Source organism: Molossus molossus, unplaced genomic scaffold (genome assembly GCF_014108415.1).
Source record: "Molossus molossus isolate mMolMol1 unplaced genomic scaffold, mMolMol1.p scaffold_m16_p_7, whole genome shotgun sequence".
Classification (NCBI taxonomy): domain Eukaryota; kingdom Metazoa; phylum Chordata; class Mammalia; order Chiroptera; family Molossidae; genus Molossus; species Molossus molossus.
In genome coordinates, this window is record NW_023425401.1 from 91,313,923 (window position 1) to 91,332,457 (window position 18,535).

The 18,535-nt window shown below is 40.9% G+C and overlaps 1 protein-coding gene across 2 annotated transcripts in view; it reads left to right on the forward strand.

The window, feature by feature from the left end:
- Positions 1-18,535, forward strand: part of SND1 (staphylococcal nuclease and tudor domain containing 1) — a 475,051-nt gene that overhangs the window by 258,977 nt on the left and 197,539 nt on the right. For both annotated transcript variants that reach the window (XM_036247541.1, XM_036247542.1), the window contains exon 13: positions 10,803-10,913. In XM_036247541.1, the coding sequence (XP_036103434.1) occupies positions 10,803-10,913 (111 nt within the window). The remainder of the gene's footprint in view (positions 1-10,802; positions 10,914-18,535) is intronic.

The following is an 18,535-nucleotide window of genomic DNA, read 5'->3' on the forward strand; positions in this document are numbered from 1 at the left end:
TGACTGGGAGTTGATGGTCATAGCAGGAGATGGTAGGAGAATGAGCTGATTTGGTCGACTTCAGAAAAGCTTATTCTAGAGAACTGAGTTTTATTTTTGAAATGCTGAGTTTTACATGATTATGAATCATCCAAATTCACATGTCCTGCAAATAGTTGGAACTGGAACTATGTGGCATATTTTGCAATGAGTCGACCAGTTTGGCTGGATTGGAAGTGCATATTGGTTAGACACTTTACTTTCTTCAAGCTAGATCCAGTTTTAATTGATTATCTTAATTGTGTTTGAAGGAGCTCTTCATCTCCTTCTGGGAAAGATATCTGTCTAATAGAGGGAGTGTCACTTTGGGTACATAACTCCAGTTCTGCCCTATTGTATCAGGGAGATATTCAGATAAGTTCATGTAGTTTGTCTATGAAACAGATGTTATTTTTTTCTTCAGTATTTTTCTTCTGTTTTATTTTTAGGATTGAAAATCTGGGAAAATATTAGATAGTTGAAGGTGATATTGTTTTATTGCCACTTACATTTAATGTGTCCCTCATACATATAGCCAAGCTTCATCATTATCCTAACTTTCTCAGATATTTTGCTGACTTGGAAGTGTAGTGATACTTAGAGAGGAGCTGGCATAATAGAGTATAATACCACAGTTTTCCTTGTCTTATAAAGCCATAACCATGATATTGCTGAATAAATGAAAGTATCATAGAAGAGGTGGCAATAAGATTACAGAACTGCAGAAATCCTGGGGGCAGAATAAAACTGTCTATTTAGTAAGCATACTATTTGATAGAGCTATTTGGTATTATACTTCTTCCCCCTCCTTTTCTAAATCACTTTGACCCATATTTTCAGCACTGTTCTCTCTAGTAGCTAGAGTTGTGAAGTGAGTTAGATGTTTAATTCTACCTCTTCCAAGTACAGTGGTCCCCCTTATTCGCAGCTTTGCTTTCCCTAGTGTCAGTTACCTGCAGTCAACAATGGTCCAAAAACATTAATAATTCGTAAGTTTTAAATTGTGCAATGTTGTGAGTAGTGTGATGAACTCTCACGCTGTCCTGCTCCATCCCTCCTAGGACATGAATTGTCCTTTTGTCTGGCATCTTCATGCTGTATATGCTGCCTGCACGTTAGTTAATAGCCATTTGATTGTCAGATCCACTGTCATGGTATCACAGTGCTTGTGTTCAAGTAACTTATATTTTACTTAATAATGGCCCAAAGTACAAGAGTAGTGATGTTGGCCATTGGATATATCAAAGAGCAGCTGCACAGTGCTTTCTTTAAGCAAAAACGTGAAAGTTCTCCACTTAATAAGAAAGGGGGAAAAATTGTATTCTGAAGTTGCTAAGATCAACAGTTAAGAACAAATCTTCTATCAATATAAGTGTGAAGAAGAAAAAATAAATTTGTGCTAGTTTTGCTGTTGCACCAACTGCAAAAGTTAACGACCATAGTGCATGATAAGTGAATGCTCAGTAAGATGGAAAAGGCATTAACTTTGTGGGTGGAAGACATGGCCAGATAATGTGTTCTGCTTGACACCAGTGTGCTGTACCAGAAGGCGCTGACTTCAGCCAGGGGTCCCCTGGAACGAGTGACCACATTCACTTAACTTTGGTTATAGTGTATTGTTATCATTGTTCTGTTTTACTGTCAGTCATGTTGCTAACCACTTACTATGCCTAATTTATCAATTAAACTTTATCATAGGTATGTATGCATAGAAAGGAAAAAGGACATACAGGGTTTGGTACTTTCCCTGGTTTCAGGTATCCACTGAGGGTCTTGGGACATGTACCCTGCAGATAAGGAGGACCACTCTGTATTTCTATCTTATTTTCTTGTTTGTTCATTTTTCTTTCAGGGGATCAAGGGTGGTTAGTATACCTTGGTGTAGGCATGAAAGGAAATAAGGTAATGGGTGTGATATGACCCAGAGCTACCTTGGAGTAGAGAATTAGCTATTCTTGGCAGATGGAGTATGAAGTGACATCTCTTCATCACCCACTTTTAAAACCCTGGCCTCTAGGTATCTTTGTTTTATTTACTTTTTCTTCCCAAATGGAAGAGTGCTGTTGGTGCGCAGTGGGGCATGGCCTCTGAAGCTAGAGAGGTTTTGTCGGTGCTCAGGAGTAAGCCTATTACTTATAGTGACATTGGGATGGATGGATGCTGTCGGTGTTCAAGGGTTTTTATCATTCTACAAAGCAGTACTTTTTCATGGAATGACTTTTTCTTTCTCCTTTTCCTCTCTCTCTTCTCTTCCTCCCTTCCTCCCTTTCTATCTTCCTCCTTCCTTTCTTTCCTTTCTGCCAGTGTTGTTTATGGGTCTCCTTTGGTTTCATTCCAACAAGCGTCCTTTTGGATTCTTTAGACTAAGTTTGTATCAGTCTTCATTGTTTTCTTTCCACATCCCCTTCTTCCCCTCAAGAGTGATTAGGATTCATTAAAATACAAAGGGAGTCTGTTGTTCCTAAGAGTTCTTAATTTTCATTTCTCAACTCCAGTCTCTGGAAAATGCTCTTATGGAAAGAACAGTTGTGTTTAGAACCTGTACATATTCTGGATTCTCATTAAATATGAACCAAAACTTACTGGAAAGTTTTGTTCTGAAGAGCACTTTTTTTTTTTTAACAGCCTCCTCCCAACCCCCAATCTTGAAGAGCACTTTTTCGCTTGATTTGCTTCTAAGGCTATTTATGCTTCTCAGTGGGTCATGCTATGTCTTATGATCAGTATAGCCACAGCTGGGTTGTTAAAAGCAGTTACCACCTGCTCTCGGGGCCTGAAACAGGGATGCACTGCCCTAAGACTCCATGGGCCTTATTAATACAGCTCTTAATAGTCATTGATTCCCTCCACCCCTCGTTTTTCCCTAGTTTCTAGAGCCTGGCTAGGAACACCGAGGAATTTGAATCTCCCTCTTTGTTTTTAACCTGTCATGCATGCTGGGCAAGTCCCTAGCCATTGTGCAGATCCTCTGGTGGGGCCTCTGGTGGCTGCCCTGTGACAGGACTTGTTAAACAGGTAAAGAAGCAGATAAGGGTAAGAAAACCAAAAAAATGATTTCAGTTATTTTTAGAATTTTACATTAGTTCAAGGGAGAAGTGGAAAAAAAAAGTAGAGGAGACAGTAGGAGAGAGATGTGGTAAACCTATAAAGGATGTTGTGCCACTTCAGATGTTTCTAATTATTAATGCTTCTAAGCAGAATCTGTAGTCTACATATATAGCATGGTTATGTGGGAAGCACCTCCTGGATGTATTTTAAGAAAAAAAAAATGGGGGGAAATCATAGTTTCAGATTTGTGGGAATTCAGTCACTGGAGATTGGAGCATAAAAGACACTGGTGGGGAGAGGTCAAGTGTGACCCCTTGGAAGTGTCATCATACAAGCTTTTGGAAGCTACCTGTTGCTCTGTAGGACTTTTTCCTAGTTTGAGGCCTGGTTGAAAAACAGTAACTTAATAAAAGATCTTTGTTTATTGCCCACTATCGGTAGATCCCATTTATCTAGAATTTCACATTAGCCTGCAAAAGCCAAATCTAACTCAAGCTTGAAATTGTCAGATTTATTCCTCAAAGAGCAAATAATAGCGGTCTTCTTGTGAACCTGTAGAGAAGGGAGGCTTTTGGGCCTGTTAGCCGTCATTTCCCCACTTCTTTAGTATCTCATAGGATGGAAAGCCCACGTTTTCCATACATATGATTAAAAGTAGACCTAATATTCTGAAGAAAATAGTCTTCCAGTCTTCTTTGCTTTCTACCTCCTTATCGAGTCTTGTGGTGACCTCTTTCTCCTGCTTGTCTCTAACCTAGTGGCAAAAAAATACATCAGCATTGTGAATCTTCCTTGTGGTTCAGCCCCACAGTAGCACATCTCTATATAGCTAAGAAGTAAGATGAGCCATCAGGTAGGTTAGAAATCAATGTGGGCCCTGGCCAGTTTGGCTCAGCGGTTAGAGCGTCGGCCTGCGGTCCGGAGAGACCCGGGATCGGTTCCCGCTAAGGGCATGTACTTCGGTTGCAGTTTGTCCCCGGCCCTGGTTGGTCGTGCGGGTGGCAGCCACTCGATGTGTCCCTTCACGTTGATGTTTCTCACTCTCTCTCCCTTCCTCTCTCTCCCTCCCACTCTATCTGTACAAAAAATGGAAAAATGTTCTCGGGTGAGGATAAAAAAAAAAAAAAAAAGAAATCAATGTGGGCCCTGGCCAGCGTGGCTCAGTGGTTAGAGTGTCAGCCAGTGCATTGAAGGGTTTGATTCCAGTCAAGGACACGTACCTGGGTGCAGGTTTAATCCTCAGCCCCCATCAGGGCATGTGCAGGAGGCAGCCAATTAATATGTTTCTCTCACATAGATGTTCTCTCTCTCTCTCTCTCTCTCCCTCTCCCCCTCCTTCCTCCCATCCTTGGGTAAGGATTAACGGGGGAAAAAATCAATATGGAACCCTGTTAGCTGAGGATCCCCATCTCAGTACTTGTAAGAAAGACTGTGCTTGTGGTGAAGGGACAGCCAGTGTGAAAAGGAAGCAGAGGCAGTTCTCCATCATAAGGCATTGGAGTCTTTGAGGGTAACAGGTGTCAGAGGCCAGGCTATGTGCCTGATGTCTCATTGCTGCAGATAAGTCCTCCTCATCTGCAGGGAACATGTCCCGAGACCCTCAGTGGATACCTGAAACCAGGGAAAGTACCAAACCCTGTATGTCCTTTTTCCTTTCTATGCATACATGCCTATGATAAAGTTTAATTGATAAATTAGGCATAATAAAAAAATATATATTTACTATTTACTCTCATAGTAAATAGCCATTGGATGCATTTTATGTTCAGTTTATGAAATTTGACCACAGGACCTTGACATTGTAAAGAAATTACTGTAGCCCTGGCCTGTTTGGCTCAGCGGTTGGAGCGTTGGCCTGTGGTCCAGAGAGACCTGGGTTTGGTTCCCGCTAAGGGCATGTGCCTCAATTGCAGTTTGTCCCGGCCCTGGTTGGGTCATGTGGGAGGCAGCCACTTGATGTGTCCCTTTCATGTTGATGTTTCTCTCTCTCTCTCTTTCTCTCTCTCCTTCCCACTCTATCTGAACAAAAAATGGAAAAATGTCCTCGGGTGAGGAGAAAAAAAAAAGAAAGAAATTACATGGGAAGTGTGTGTATTTTTGTGCATGCACACACACCAAAATGTGTACCTCTGCTACAGATGGTGTTACTGTTATGAATGAATTGAGCTCTTAGTTCTCTATCAACCCTTTCCTTTAGCCTTGACTAAAATCTATTGTAGAGGCATTTCTTTATGAGCTTGCTTATGTGCCCACATGAATGTTCACCTTAAGGAAAATATTCTGCTTTTATAATATCCATGGACACCTCAGTGACTGATAAAATGTATGTGGTTTTCAAGTGGAAAATATTAAGCTCAAACAGATAGAGATCTATGAGCCAGAGCCATTGAGAGTTACCTGTTATCCTTGTTCAGACGGAGAATGAAGGGGGTGTGTGTGTGTGTGTGTGTGTGTGTTATAGTATTATTCCCTATGCCTGTTCTTTTAAAAACCTTATCCATTTAACCCAGGTCTATTTTTATAAGTAGTGAATTTCTTTTAAATTAGCTCTATTGTTAAATACTAAATCATGGAAGTCACAGAATGTATGAGTGAGCAAGTAAGTGTATGTGTATATGTAGGGGATGTTTTTCTTACAAGTAAAAAATTAAGGATAATGCAAGTCAGGTTTCTCAGTCAGAGAAGGGAGGTATAAATATGGAAAGGAAGAAAACTGCAATGAACCCTGTAATGTTGGATTGGGATTGTAGATATCTGAGATACCTGTGTGAACTCATGGTATGTTGGTTCAGGTTTTCTAAGAAGCTGATGCCAAGATGGGACTAGTATGGAAGAGATTAATTGGGGAAAACTCTTCTCAGGGGTCTGGACGAGTCTGGGAGAGCCCTGAGACTGCACTATTATGGCCCTTGGCCCTGTGGAGAAGGAGGGCAGGAAAGAAAGAAGGTTGAATGGAAAAAATCTAAGCGATGAGGCAGTTAGTTGTAAGAGTTTCTGCCAAGCTGACAAGGAGTCCTCGAGCCAAAGTTGCCCATCAGAGGAGTCCAAAGTCTCAGCAATGGGCCTGCCTTAGTATCTCTGCTATCCTCATTCATTGGCTAGGAACAGCTGGTGGGAAGCATAGCCTTGGCTGAAACAGTGATAGATTTCCGAGCAAGCAGCTGGGACTGTCAGTCAGTTATACTTCCTGCAGTCAGAGATCCGAGGTGCATTTTTATGACTGCCACACATGGTTTCCAATAGTTATAGAAATAAATGTATAGAAATAATGATGTAAATGTGGGCTACTTAGATCAATGGCTGATTTCAGAGTTACAGAAAACAGCACAAAATAAGCCTGGAATGTGTTGTGCCAGAAATCAGGAAGTGCTCAAAGAATGATGGGGGCTTGTCCATAGGACACAGAAACCTGCGTGAACCAGTTCTCACTAGCCAAATTGGGGACAATTTCAGCATCAAAATAAATAGTGATAGTAGTAGATTGTAACCCTTTGAATAACATGAGATTCTATGAGGTTATACTAATCCAAATAAATAAATGAATAACTTGGGAGTTTGAGATCTGAAAATTAAGTGTCTCTTCACAAAAGACCTATTAATTATAAAGAGGAAAAAGAGTAACCTTACAACAGAGAAGCCTGGTAGACAGTATCCTGATCAAGTGATCAAAGTGGACATCAATGGTAAATTATAGATCATTTCATAGGAGGCTAAGGGAATAATACAGGATTTCTTCTGTGATGTTCCTGCCAAAGATACATAAGGTGCATCTGATCACAGTGGAACATTAGAGAAACCAAAATAACTGGCCTATACTCTAAGTGTCAAGGCCATGATATTCTAAGAAAGACTGAGGAAGAGTTCCAGACTAAGGAGACATGACCACTAAATGTAACACCTAATTCTGAACTAGATCCTTTTTTTCTTAAGTACTTTATTGGAACAACTGGCAAAATTTGAGTAGGGTTTGTGGATGGTAGTAATGTGTCCATGTTTATATTCTGGTTCTATTCATTGTTTTTTAACTATATAGGAAAATATACTGGTGTATAGGGAATGAACACGAAAATATTTGGGAGTAATGGTACATCTGGTCAGTTACTTACTCTCAGATGATTCAAAGATGGAGGGCTTGTTCTTTGTACAGTATGCACAACTTTTCTGTACGTTTTGATTGTTCTGTTCCAAAATTACACACACACACACACACACAGTTATGTAATCTAGGTAATTTTAGAAAATTATCTGACCTATCAGTATATTGTTTGTTACTTCTAGTCTTGTGGTAGGGAGATTAGGGATAGGGAAGGCTGACAAAAATGTGATAAGACAGTTGCAATCTACTGTAAATGAATTCTATTTAAAGAATGGTATTCTCATGTATGGGCATAGAACACCTTTTTTCCAAGTTGGCAGAATATTAGGACCCCATGGTTTCAAAGATATCTTATTGGAAATTATGTGCTTATTAAACAACTTGCTGTGGAAACAAGTGGAAGGGGAAGGTTTGAACTACTAGAGATCGTTTAAGGAAGTCTGTATATTTGTGCTATTTGTATCAGGAATGTCTGATCATGTCTAATGGAAACTGTTTACTTTTAACAGAACCTAAATTTCTCTTTTAATTTGGAGAACAGTTCAATCCCAGCACTAATTCTCTTTGTGTTTCTAGCTGATAGAGAGATGACTTCCTGTTAGATATCCTAGGCTGTTAGTACCCTTTTTGTATGCTGATTGTGAATTATCCATTCGAGCCAGACATGTGTAATTGGAGTAGAATTACTGATACACTCAAGAAAGCAGAACTTATAAATTTGTCTAAAGCAGCATAATGTCATGGCACGTAATTTAATGTTCTCTTTTCTTACTGGGCAGCTGATCAACACACCAGTGTCAGTTTCTGAGCCATCTTTAGCCAGGGGGGAAATCTCCTGACCTTTCATTAGCAGCCAAAGAAATGAATGAGAGAGTCAAGTACATGGATCTAGGCTAATTCTATTTTCTCTCTCTCCCTTTCATTCTTTTAAATTCTTAAGTTCAAGATAATGGAGAGGAGAAAGACAAAAGCTGGTAAGACATATGTAGAAAGCTTTTGTCCTAAATTCTGTTTTTGGCACACTTGACTAATATATGCTTAGGATAATAAATAATGTTCCAACTCTGTATTTCCAAAATGATAAGGTGTTTTTCTGATATTTTAGAGAGCATCTCAAATTGCAGGATGTATTAAAACAAAATTATAAGAATGTGCTTCGATTTTACCATAGTGCAAAAATTATTTATCCTAAATAAGCTAAATTATTTCATCTAGAAAATATTTACTGTCTATTTTATGCCAAATGCGGTTCTAGTCCCTATGGTATAAAGCAAGGAAGAATCAGCCCTTGCCTCCTCAGACCTCATAATTTAGAATGGAAGCTAGACACTGAGGGAGTATCACAGGGGAATACATATCAAGAAAATACATGTGATATGATGTGATTCTCACATGCCTGGCTCATAGTAAATGCCCAGTAATGATGGTTGTTATTATTATTTCATGTGTTTTTACTCCCTTACTGCTCAGCACCAGCACCACAACTGTTCCTCCAGGAGAAATCTGTAATTAGGGATATGAAGCTAAGAGAATATGGCTTATACTATAAGCTTCAGAGCAAAGGAAGAGGATGGTGGTGGGCAGGGTGTGGAGTTGGGAATCTGGTTTGTGGACATTGCTGACAGGATACAGAAGGCAACAACCATGAAGGGATAAGGGGTGACTGTGCCCTCAGTTCTCTGCTGGCCATGCAGGTACTCAGTAATTCTGTGAATTGATTTGAGCATCATTAACAAGAGTGGATCATTAAACATTTGTGCTGTCTTGCTTCGTATTCTCTAGCTGTTCAGATAGAAGCTTGTGTGAATTTTTTCTTGCCTGCTTTGTCATTCCAACTTTCTCCTCCAGACCCCATTTATTGACTGTAAAATGTCAATGTGCAGTAATTCAAAATGCAGTAACAAATACCTCTTTGTTCTTCTTGCATTTCAAATTGCTCAGACATCTCCGTCTGTCACAAGTGGAACTGTCCCCCAGTCTTCTTTCTGGCTCCTTGGTGGGTGGAACCTCTCTGCTGCCCTGTTGGGGCTTCCTGGTGACACCCTTAGTTAAATTCTCACCGTATATCAACATCTACAGCTGTTGACTTGGGGCTTTTGGCATTCTCCATGCTGCCAAACCCAATTCTGATAATGACAGCTTTTGCCAGCAGGCTTATGCGGTGACTCAGGAGTAAGGGTGGCCAGCATAGCAGCCTCTTTGTGGGAGTGGATTTTGAGAAGTGCTAATTCTGTGGCGGTTTGGAGATATTAATATCATGCTGGCAGTAGATAAACAGGCAGCAGAGGGGCACATAATGAGAAGAGAATCAGCCACAGCTTCTTTTCCTCCTTTCCCTTCCTGCCCATATTATTATTTTTTCCTTCATCTTTTAAAAAAAGCAATTCTCTGAGTTTTGCGGAAAAGAGCCCTTATTTAAGTGGCTTAAACATGCCCATAAAGTAGTTAGTTCAGCTCCCAGCATCTCCAAAGTCTGAGTCTCTGAGAACACCAGTTTGTTAAGAGTTAACTACATTTTCAAACACTAAATCATAGCATATGGTACAGTAGCCTATTGCTTAGCATACCCCCTCCCTGAAGGGCAGCTAACCAGATGGTTTGAGTGGGGCCTTTCATGTAATTATGACAGACACAAAGAAAGACATAACCATCAGTCTGCCCCAATAATATCATGCCTCTTGGATTCCAGTACTTGCTACAGGTAATTTTTAAAAATTTGTTGTTGCAGTTTGATTGCTTTGTATCAAGGTTCCTTTCCAGGATGGGGAGTCACCGAGTAGATATTCTCCTTTAGTTGTCTGTGAGTCATGTCCAGAGCACTTTTCTCTAGTTAGTACATGTGGGTCACTTATAGTGCAACCTCTTTCTAATTCTGGTGAAGGAAAGAAGATTCAACACAATTGAGAACTGATTTAAGAAGGATTCTAACTTGCATGTACTGTGGTCCTCAGAAGACTATTCAGAGTATTATTACTCCAAAGCTGGTCATCTCAGATTTTATTTGTTATTCCATTTTATGCCATTTTCATAAAGAACTTTTGTCCCACTACAGTATCCTCCTCCACCCCCATTTATGCATGGTCTTATCTTCTGCATGTGTCTTTGGGTGGTTTCTGATGAAAAGAGAAGCACACCAAGTGTTACATTGAACCAATTTTTCTAACACTGCCAGGCTGAAACAAGACATTTTCTAGTTATAGTATAGGCTGGAAAGGAGAAATCGAGAAATTTAGGTCATGCGTGTGTGTGTGTGTGTGTGTGTGTGTGTGTGTGTGTGTGTTTTAAATCTGTGTATCTGATGTTTTAGAGCAGACTTTTCTTGAGGGTAGTGGCTTGTTTATAACATTCTGTAAATAGCCTGGCTTAATGTGGGCTTCTTATAGATATTTTCTGCTTGTTTTTATGTATGGATTGATATAGCATCTGACTGTACTAGCCAGAAAGTGCTGAGCTAGGGAACTTTGTTATTCCATCTTTTATTTGGATTTCTATCTTAGCAATTCATTGGTCTTAAAATCCTTGGCTTTTCCTTCCCTCTGCCAGGACGCTTTAAGACCTCCAGGTGCTAACTGTTATTATTTCTGTTGACTGAGCCCCATATGCACCTCTAGTGCTCACTGACCTATCTTTTCTGTTGCAGAAACATTGCTGAGGCCCTTGTCAGCAAAGGTCTAGCCACAGTGATCAGATACCGGCAGGATGACGACCAGCGGTCCTCTCACTATGATGAGCTGCTTGCTGCAGAGGCCAGGTGAGGTGAACAGTCATTACTGTAAGCTCACTAGAAGCCACGCCCCACTTCTTTTCTTTCCCAATATCCTGCCTAACTCTGAGCAGAATGTTAGAGGAAATAATATGCTGAGAAAACCTGTATTTTTTTTTTTCAAATCTTCACCTGAGGATATTTTGCCATCTATCTTCAGACAGAGTGGGAGGGAGGGGGAGAGAGAGAGAGAGAAACATCGATGTAAAAGACATATCAGTTGGTTGCCTCCCACACAACCCTGACCACAGCTGGGGACTGAACTGCAACCAAGGTACGTGCCCTTGACTGGAATCCAACCTGAGACTCTGGACTGCAGGCCAGTGCTCTACCCGCTGAGCCAAACTGGCCAGGACAGGCCTGTATTTTTTTATTCTAGTTTTTCCCCATGAAAAGAAAAGGGACGCTATTTGAGCATGCTGTCTAACCTTGATTAAGTACACTTGGACCTCTATTTTTAAAATCTGCCTAATAGGTATATATTAGAGATGATCTTTCTATGAAGTTCAAGTACTATATAAGATACTCTTGTCAGTGTTGTGTTATCTTCATTCCCTGGCACTAACAGTGAAGCCCTGCTGAAGTGTGCAGGGCGATTGCCGCTGGGTCTTACCTCCAGAGGCCTCTGCTCCCCAGCTCCTCCCATTTATCACCTCTGGACCTTTTGTCATGTACAAAGGAAATGAAAACATTTATTAGGAAATGAATTTTGCTTTCACACTTCTGACAGCTGGCAGGAGAGCATTTGAGAAGCCCTGTGACATTTTACTTTTGTCCTTCATCCCTGTGGCTGGTTGCCCCAAGGACATGCATTCTGCTCAGCAATATTTCTTACCAGCGACATTCCTCAAGGCTTTTACTCACCAAGATGTCTGTCATAGGGTGGTACTGGTAGTTGAGTGATTCCCAGACTTCCCAGGAAACAGCAAGGACTGAGCTACTGTTGCCGAGCTGACTTGGATAGCTCAGCAGGCTGCTTGGACTTGACCAAACTATATCACTGTTTCAAAGTGATTACAGGTGCTTGCCTCACTCGGTCATTTTTCTGCGACCTAGTACTTATTTAGTTTTAGAAGTTTGGTAATTGCCAGGTTATGCTCTGTAGTTAGAAGAGGAATGAGTTTGGGCATATTGTTATCTGTACTTCAGATTTTGTCATTGAGAGCACTCCTTTTGCTCTTTCGCCCAGAACATTGCCCTGATATGTGACATTTACCTCTCACACCATGTCACATCCTGATGGATAGAGCATCTATAGAATGTCACACAGAATGTCAGCTAAGAAATCAGTCAGTCAAACTGCTGCAGCTTTTTGGATTCTTTCTTGTGGACTTTTCCCAGTGGGCTCAGTCTAGGATCTGATTCTTGAGCACAAAAAGTTCAGTGAAAATACCAGTATCTTTGGTCATTTAAGGCTCGTTAATGGCCAGTATAAAATAATATGGTAGAGAATCCATTAATGGTGTTTCTCTAATTCTTCTCACTTTCTCATTTTTCTCTCCCTGCCCATGTTATCACTAAGTCAACTGGGCTGAAAGAACCCATCGTGGGAAATGTGGCTTCACTTCTTTTAAGTACTATTTGATGATCTAGTTACTCTAGGAAATGGACAGTGATTAGACTATACTTATGGTGGGATTTGGGGTGGAGGGGGCGGGTAAATCTGTGTTAGGCATGCTCAGCTTGGTCTGCTAGTAACTAGAAAAATAGGCTATGCATTCCCAGAGTAGTGGGAGCATTTAGCAATACAGTGGGATCTAGAGTACTATTTTTTGCCCTGGGCTCACTCAGCCACTAGTGAATATTTAATTCTGACCAGCAGGTAAGCATGAAAATAATTTGCATAGCTGCTCTAGAAAGTGAGGCCACAACAAGATTTCTCTCTCTCTCTTTTTTTTTTTGGTTTTTTGGTTAATCCTCACCTAAGGATATTTTTTCACTTTTTGTTGTTGTTGTTGTTTTGTTTTAAGATATAGTGGAAGAGAGAAAGATCAATGTTACCACTTTGACTGGTTGCCTCCCGCACGACCCTGAGCAGGGTCAGGTATCAAATCCGCAACCCAGGTACGTTTCCTTATCCAGAAATCCAACCTGCAACCCTTGGGTCGGCGGGCCGACACTTAACTGCTGAGCCAAACCCGTCAGGGCCGCAACAAGTTCTCTTACTATGCTGTTGGAGGTAGCTGTGTTGTGCGATAATGTTTAGTGGGTGTGCATAGAAAGTGAAATGTTTAAGTTTCAGGTTTTAAGAAGAAGACAGCCTCTTTAATCTAGCACTTATTTTGAGCTGAAGGAATGTAAAAAGATGCCTGCCTGCTAAAGCAGTGAGCTGCCTGGAGATAATTGTGTTGAGCCATTGCTTTCAGACGGATGGTAGAAAAACTGGCTTCAGGGTCACTGCACTGTTGCAGGTTGAGTAAAGGAAGAGAAATTGACTACTTCCTTCCCAAGCCTGTGAGGCATTGCGTTAAGACGGCACAGACCTCATCAAGATTTAGGAGAAATGGCCTGCATGTACTGTGAGTTTTCCTTTGGAGCATGTTGTCAGTGAGCCTCTGAATGGTGGCCAGTGCCATCTTCTAGATGCTAAACCCCAGCGAGATGAATTAAGATCTGAGAAAGACAGGATCACCTGCCAGATAGGAATGGTGGTTTTGTAGGCATTAAAAATATTTTCAGTGCAGAATGTACCCGCCTCCCTTTTTAAATGATAAAGTTGTCCTCACTTCAAGATCACCTAGTTTCTGATGCTCTGCTTTATTTTGGTTTGCCTGCAGTAGGAAGCGCTCCATTCTCCATGACACATTCCTCATGCTCCCTTACTTGCCTCTGTCACATTACAGCACGTCAGAACTCTTTACATGCTTCTTCTGCCCCTTATCCTGTCTGTCTTTTGAATATTATGGGAATTTAGGGTTGTTTTCCCTCAGATAGATTTAACTATATTTTTTTCCAGTTGAACTCTGCCTTGTAATTTTATGCCCCTGTCAGTGGGCTTCCTCTGTCTCCCAGCTGAGTGTCCTCTCATTAGCAAGTTTGTTTATGCCTTCCTGGGCCCTGACTAGAACCCCCACCAGAATGGCTTCAGTATTGACCCCAAGTCTCTTACTGCATGGACTGTCACTTAACTGTCTTTTGTTTATCATCCTTGAGCCGCTTCTTAATCTTCAGTGATTGCATACTGAACCAAGCCAATTTGAATTAATTTACCAAGTAAAATTTCTTGAGGTGCTGTGTCTAATGCTTTAGCAAAGGCCAAATTAATAACATCTGCTATGTTCATAGCATTCATCCTGGAATTTGTTCAGTAAATAATAAGTGGTTCTTTAGTTCCTCCCCACAAGGGTGTTGATTCCAACAGATTTCTTTGTCTTTGACCCTCTGGATACCTGTTTTTCTCCCTGGTTATCACTAGTAATATCAGAATGGTGTTCTTCCATTGACTTTACTTTCAGAGGACTGCTTGGTCATTAATCCTTTTACAAAAACATTGTAAGCTTTGGGGAAAGGGCAGCCTGTTAACGACTCTGACTTCGGGTCAGTGGACCTGCCTGCCCAGGAGCTGATGAGCTTTCTCGGGGCTCTACAGCTGCTTCTTCCCCTACAGATGGGGTGGTATAATCTGCCAGCCTTTCTCAGATCATTTGACAGGAGGTTAGGGAGTGTTGTGTTATGTGCCCGTTGGGAGACCAGGTGAGACAGAAGAGGAAGAAGAATGCCATTTTGCGGCATGCCTACTACGTTCAAGCATATTCACCTGCCTGCCAGAAACATGCTCACACCATCTCAGCAGCTCTGTTCAGTTTGCTGACCCTTCTAGGTGCCTTCGTACAAATGTCTGTCTGCCTTTGGGAAATCCTCATTATGCCTCAAATACATGGCACATCTAGAGGAAGCTACATCTTTTTTTGTTTAAAGGATAAACAAACCCCTAATTCCAACATGCAGACCTTCTTTTCTAGTTCAGTTTTCTATCATCTGCTGCCTCCTCCCTTATTACCTGTGTTCTATCAAGATAAGGTTTTGGCATTTTTGTATGTCTCTCAGGCCTTGCTCCTCTCCTGGGCTTCATTGGAAAGCCCTTGATTTTGTCTGGGGTTCTGAGAGCTCTAGTGGGTGTCCTTATTTTTAGTAGAAAGAATTTAGGGGCAGCTGATCCACACTTCTTGATGACACTCCTGAACTTGGTTCTTCTTTTTAGGGACATCATATGGGCTCCTTTGAGAGTGTGACATGTCATTTCTGTTCTGCACCATCTCAATTTTTCATTTTCCACATTGATTTTTCTCACATTTCCAATTCTCGGTTAACTTCAGTATGTCTCAGTCTGCTGGCCTGCTGCATTCCTAATCTTGTTGAGTGGTCTAAACTGAAGGCAGGGCTTTAGATCCTTCATAGAATCTCTCATATTCTCCTGAGGGATTTCCAACACACTGAGTCATTATCGGGACCCTTCTTATTTTCTAAGGTATTTATATACTCTATCCTATATATTTCGTATAAACATATCTAATATGATTTTAAATGGACTAGAAAGTGAATTTTCATAGCATTCTAGAGATCTTTTAAGTGGGCTTTTGTTGCGCTTGTTGTGAACACTGAAGATGAGCTGGTGATGCTTGTAATTAGACCTAAGCCTAGCTGTGTGCCTTGTTTTTCGTGGACATCCATACCTGGAGAATATTATCTGTGTATGTTCTTCTTTACCAATAACTGTATTTAAAAATGTAATACTTGCCCAGCCGGTGTAGCTCAGTGAATTGAGCATCGTCCCATACACCAAAAGGTCACTGATTTGATTCCTGGTTGTGTCACATATCTGGGTTTTGGGCTAGATCCCCAATGGGGGGCATGCAGGAGGCAGCCGATAGATGTTTCTCTCTTATGGATGTTTCTATTTCTCTCTCTCCCTCTCTCTTCCTCTCTCTCTAAAAAGCAATAAAAACATACTTTAAAAAATAAAAATGCAATACTTTAAGGTTGCCTATAAACTGTTAGCCTCTGTGGCTCATTGCAGCAAAACACAGAAGTTGTATGAGTTCAGAAATTTGGGATTTCTTTTTCTTTCTTTTCTTTAAGATTTTTTTAATTGATTTTTAGAGAGCAAGGAAGGGAGAGGGAGAGAGAGACATCAATGTGAGAGCGGAACATCAATTGGCTACCTCCTGCACACCCACTACCAGGGGATTGAGCCTGCAACCTAGGCATTTGCCTTGACCAGGAATTGAACTGGCAACCTTTTGGTACACAGGACAGCACCCGACCAACTGAGCCACACTGGCCAGGGCTTTATTTTTTTTAGGCACTTAAGATTTTATGATATTGATATAGGAAGTATATATATTCAAAAAAGAAAGTTATGCCCTGGCCAGCCCATGTGGCTCAGGTTGAGCATGGTCCCATGGACTGAGAGGTCCCAGTTCATTTCCTGGTCAGGGCACATGCCTGGGTTGCAGGCTCAGTCTCCAGTAGGGGGTGTGCTGGAGGCAGCCGATTGGTGTTTCTCTCTTACATTGATGTTTCTATCTCTCTCTTCCTTCCTCTCACTCTCTAAAAAAAAAAAAAAAAATCAATAAAAATATATTTAAAAAAAAAGAAAGTGATGCCCCAGTTTAACTGTGGGAAAGCAATTGTTTTGAACAATCTAATGTCTGAGCCAATTTAAATGAAATTAGATTTATTCTGGACATACATGATGAATTTAGGCTTATCGCAAAAGAATAGAAAAGGGCAGGCTAGACTCTCTTATCTTTTTGTGTCTTTTCTGTTTCTTTTCTTTTTTTTTTTTTTTTTATCCTCACCCAAGGATATTTTTCCATTTTTTGTACAGATAGAGTGGGAGGGAGAGAGAGTGAGAAGTATCGACGTGAAGGGACACATTGAGTGGCTGCCACCCACACGACCAACCAGGGCCAGGGACAAACTGCAACCGAAGTACGTGCCCTTAGTGGGAACCGAACCCGGGTCTCTCCGGACCGCAGGCCGACGCTCTAACCGCTGAGCCAAACTGGCCAGGGCTCTTTTCTGTTTCTTGCCCAGAATACTGCAGATTAAGAAAACTGTGGAGTTGTCCTCTGTATTTGAGAAGGGAGCATCAGCCTTCCCCTCTCAGCTCTTCCTTGGCTCCCTGTCTTCCCAGGCCCCACAGGGACTGTTTTCTGATTGAGCAAACTTTGCAACACTTCCTTTCTTTAAAAATAAAAACCACCAGCTAGTGCTCCTGCCTTGCTCACTTCTGCATCTCCAAACCCCGTCAACACTAGTCCTTGATTAAAGTCCTATCAAACTGTTTTAAGTAAGAACCTCTCTTGGTGATATAATTACTGCAGCCACCAATTTCCATTCATTTATAGCAGTACTTGTAAGTGTATGTTGCATTCGCACTGCCGTGCTTTCAGTACCACTGGGAAAGAAATGCTCTTGGCCTCCAATTCTCTATTTAGCCACAGCAGCACCACATTTTTTTCTGATTTATAGAAAATTTTCCCTCAAAATTTCAATAGGTGAAAAAAAATACCCTGTGCTCAAAAAGTACAGCACTTTTTGATAGAGTCCTTCCTCTTCATATCTATAATTTAACTGGCATTTACAGTCCTGAGTATGAATGTAATGTGAAGACTTACTGGCACTTTCTGTTGCAAAGTTAAAACCTTGGACTTTAGGATTTTCCAGTGGAAGACCTCAGTACAACTGGATTGACACAGTTATGATTTGTTAACTGTCTTAATAAGAAGCAAGTTTCATCTGCATACTAATGTAGTGAGAAAATTGGTGTTGAATTTGAGTGGGTTTTAAAATTTTATAACTAATACATCCTATCACCATATATAGATTGAGTGAGTTAACCAGTTCTCCAAGAAAGCAAATCATTTGTCTATTGGGAGCAGTTATTCAAGGCTAGTTTATTTTGCATCTGATAGTTTTTCATTCATTTCTTTTCTATATTCTCATTTTCGTGTGTGTATCCTGGGGCCCAAGCATTGGGGATAATAGTGGTGAAGGAAAAAGGTAATAGACTCAAACCTTACAAAGCATGCAATCTCGGAGGGCAAGCATTAAATAACTTTAATAGTTCCTATAGATATTGCTATTTTTCCTCTCTCTTTGCTTTTCTTACCTCTTTTTTTAGCCCCTCCTCTTTTCCCTCTGTGTTAATAATGCTGCCTGCTGTACATCTTTTTTATTCCCTCCCTCATTTCTATTAAATTTTCCCATGAGAGCATCTCCCTGAAATTCATCTCTTCTATCCAGCCTCTGTTCTTATCTTCTCAATAGTTCAATGACACAGCCTTAAATAAACCAAGATTTCTCACTTTTAATCTAATGATCTCAACTAGTGAAATTTCTTTTCATATAAAACTAGATCCTACTGAATCCTGTTAAAAACAGAGCTTTGATTGAAGTTTTTCTCTTTCTTTCCCTGCGTAATTGTCAATTCCTGTAAAACCAGGGTATGGTTGGATTTTTAGCCCAAGCTTCATAGAAAGCTGGAGTTGGGTGAATTATCGTCTGCCCTCTTCACCGGCTGCATTACATCATGCCAGTGCAGGTTGGAAGCCAGCGCAGAAGGAGGCTGTTCTTTCTCTTCAGTATTCCGATGCCTTCCATTC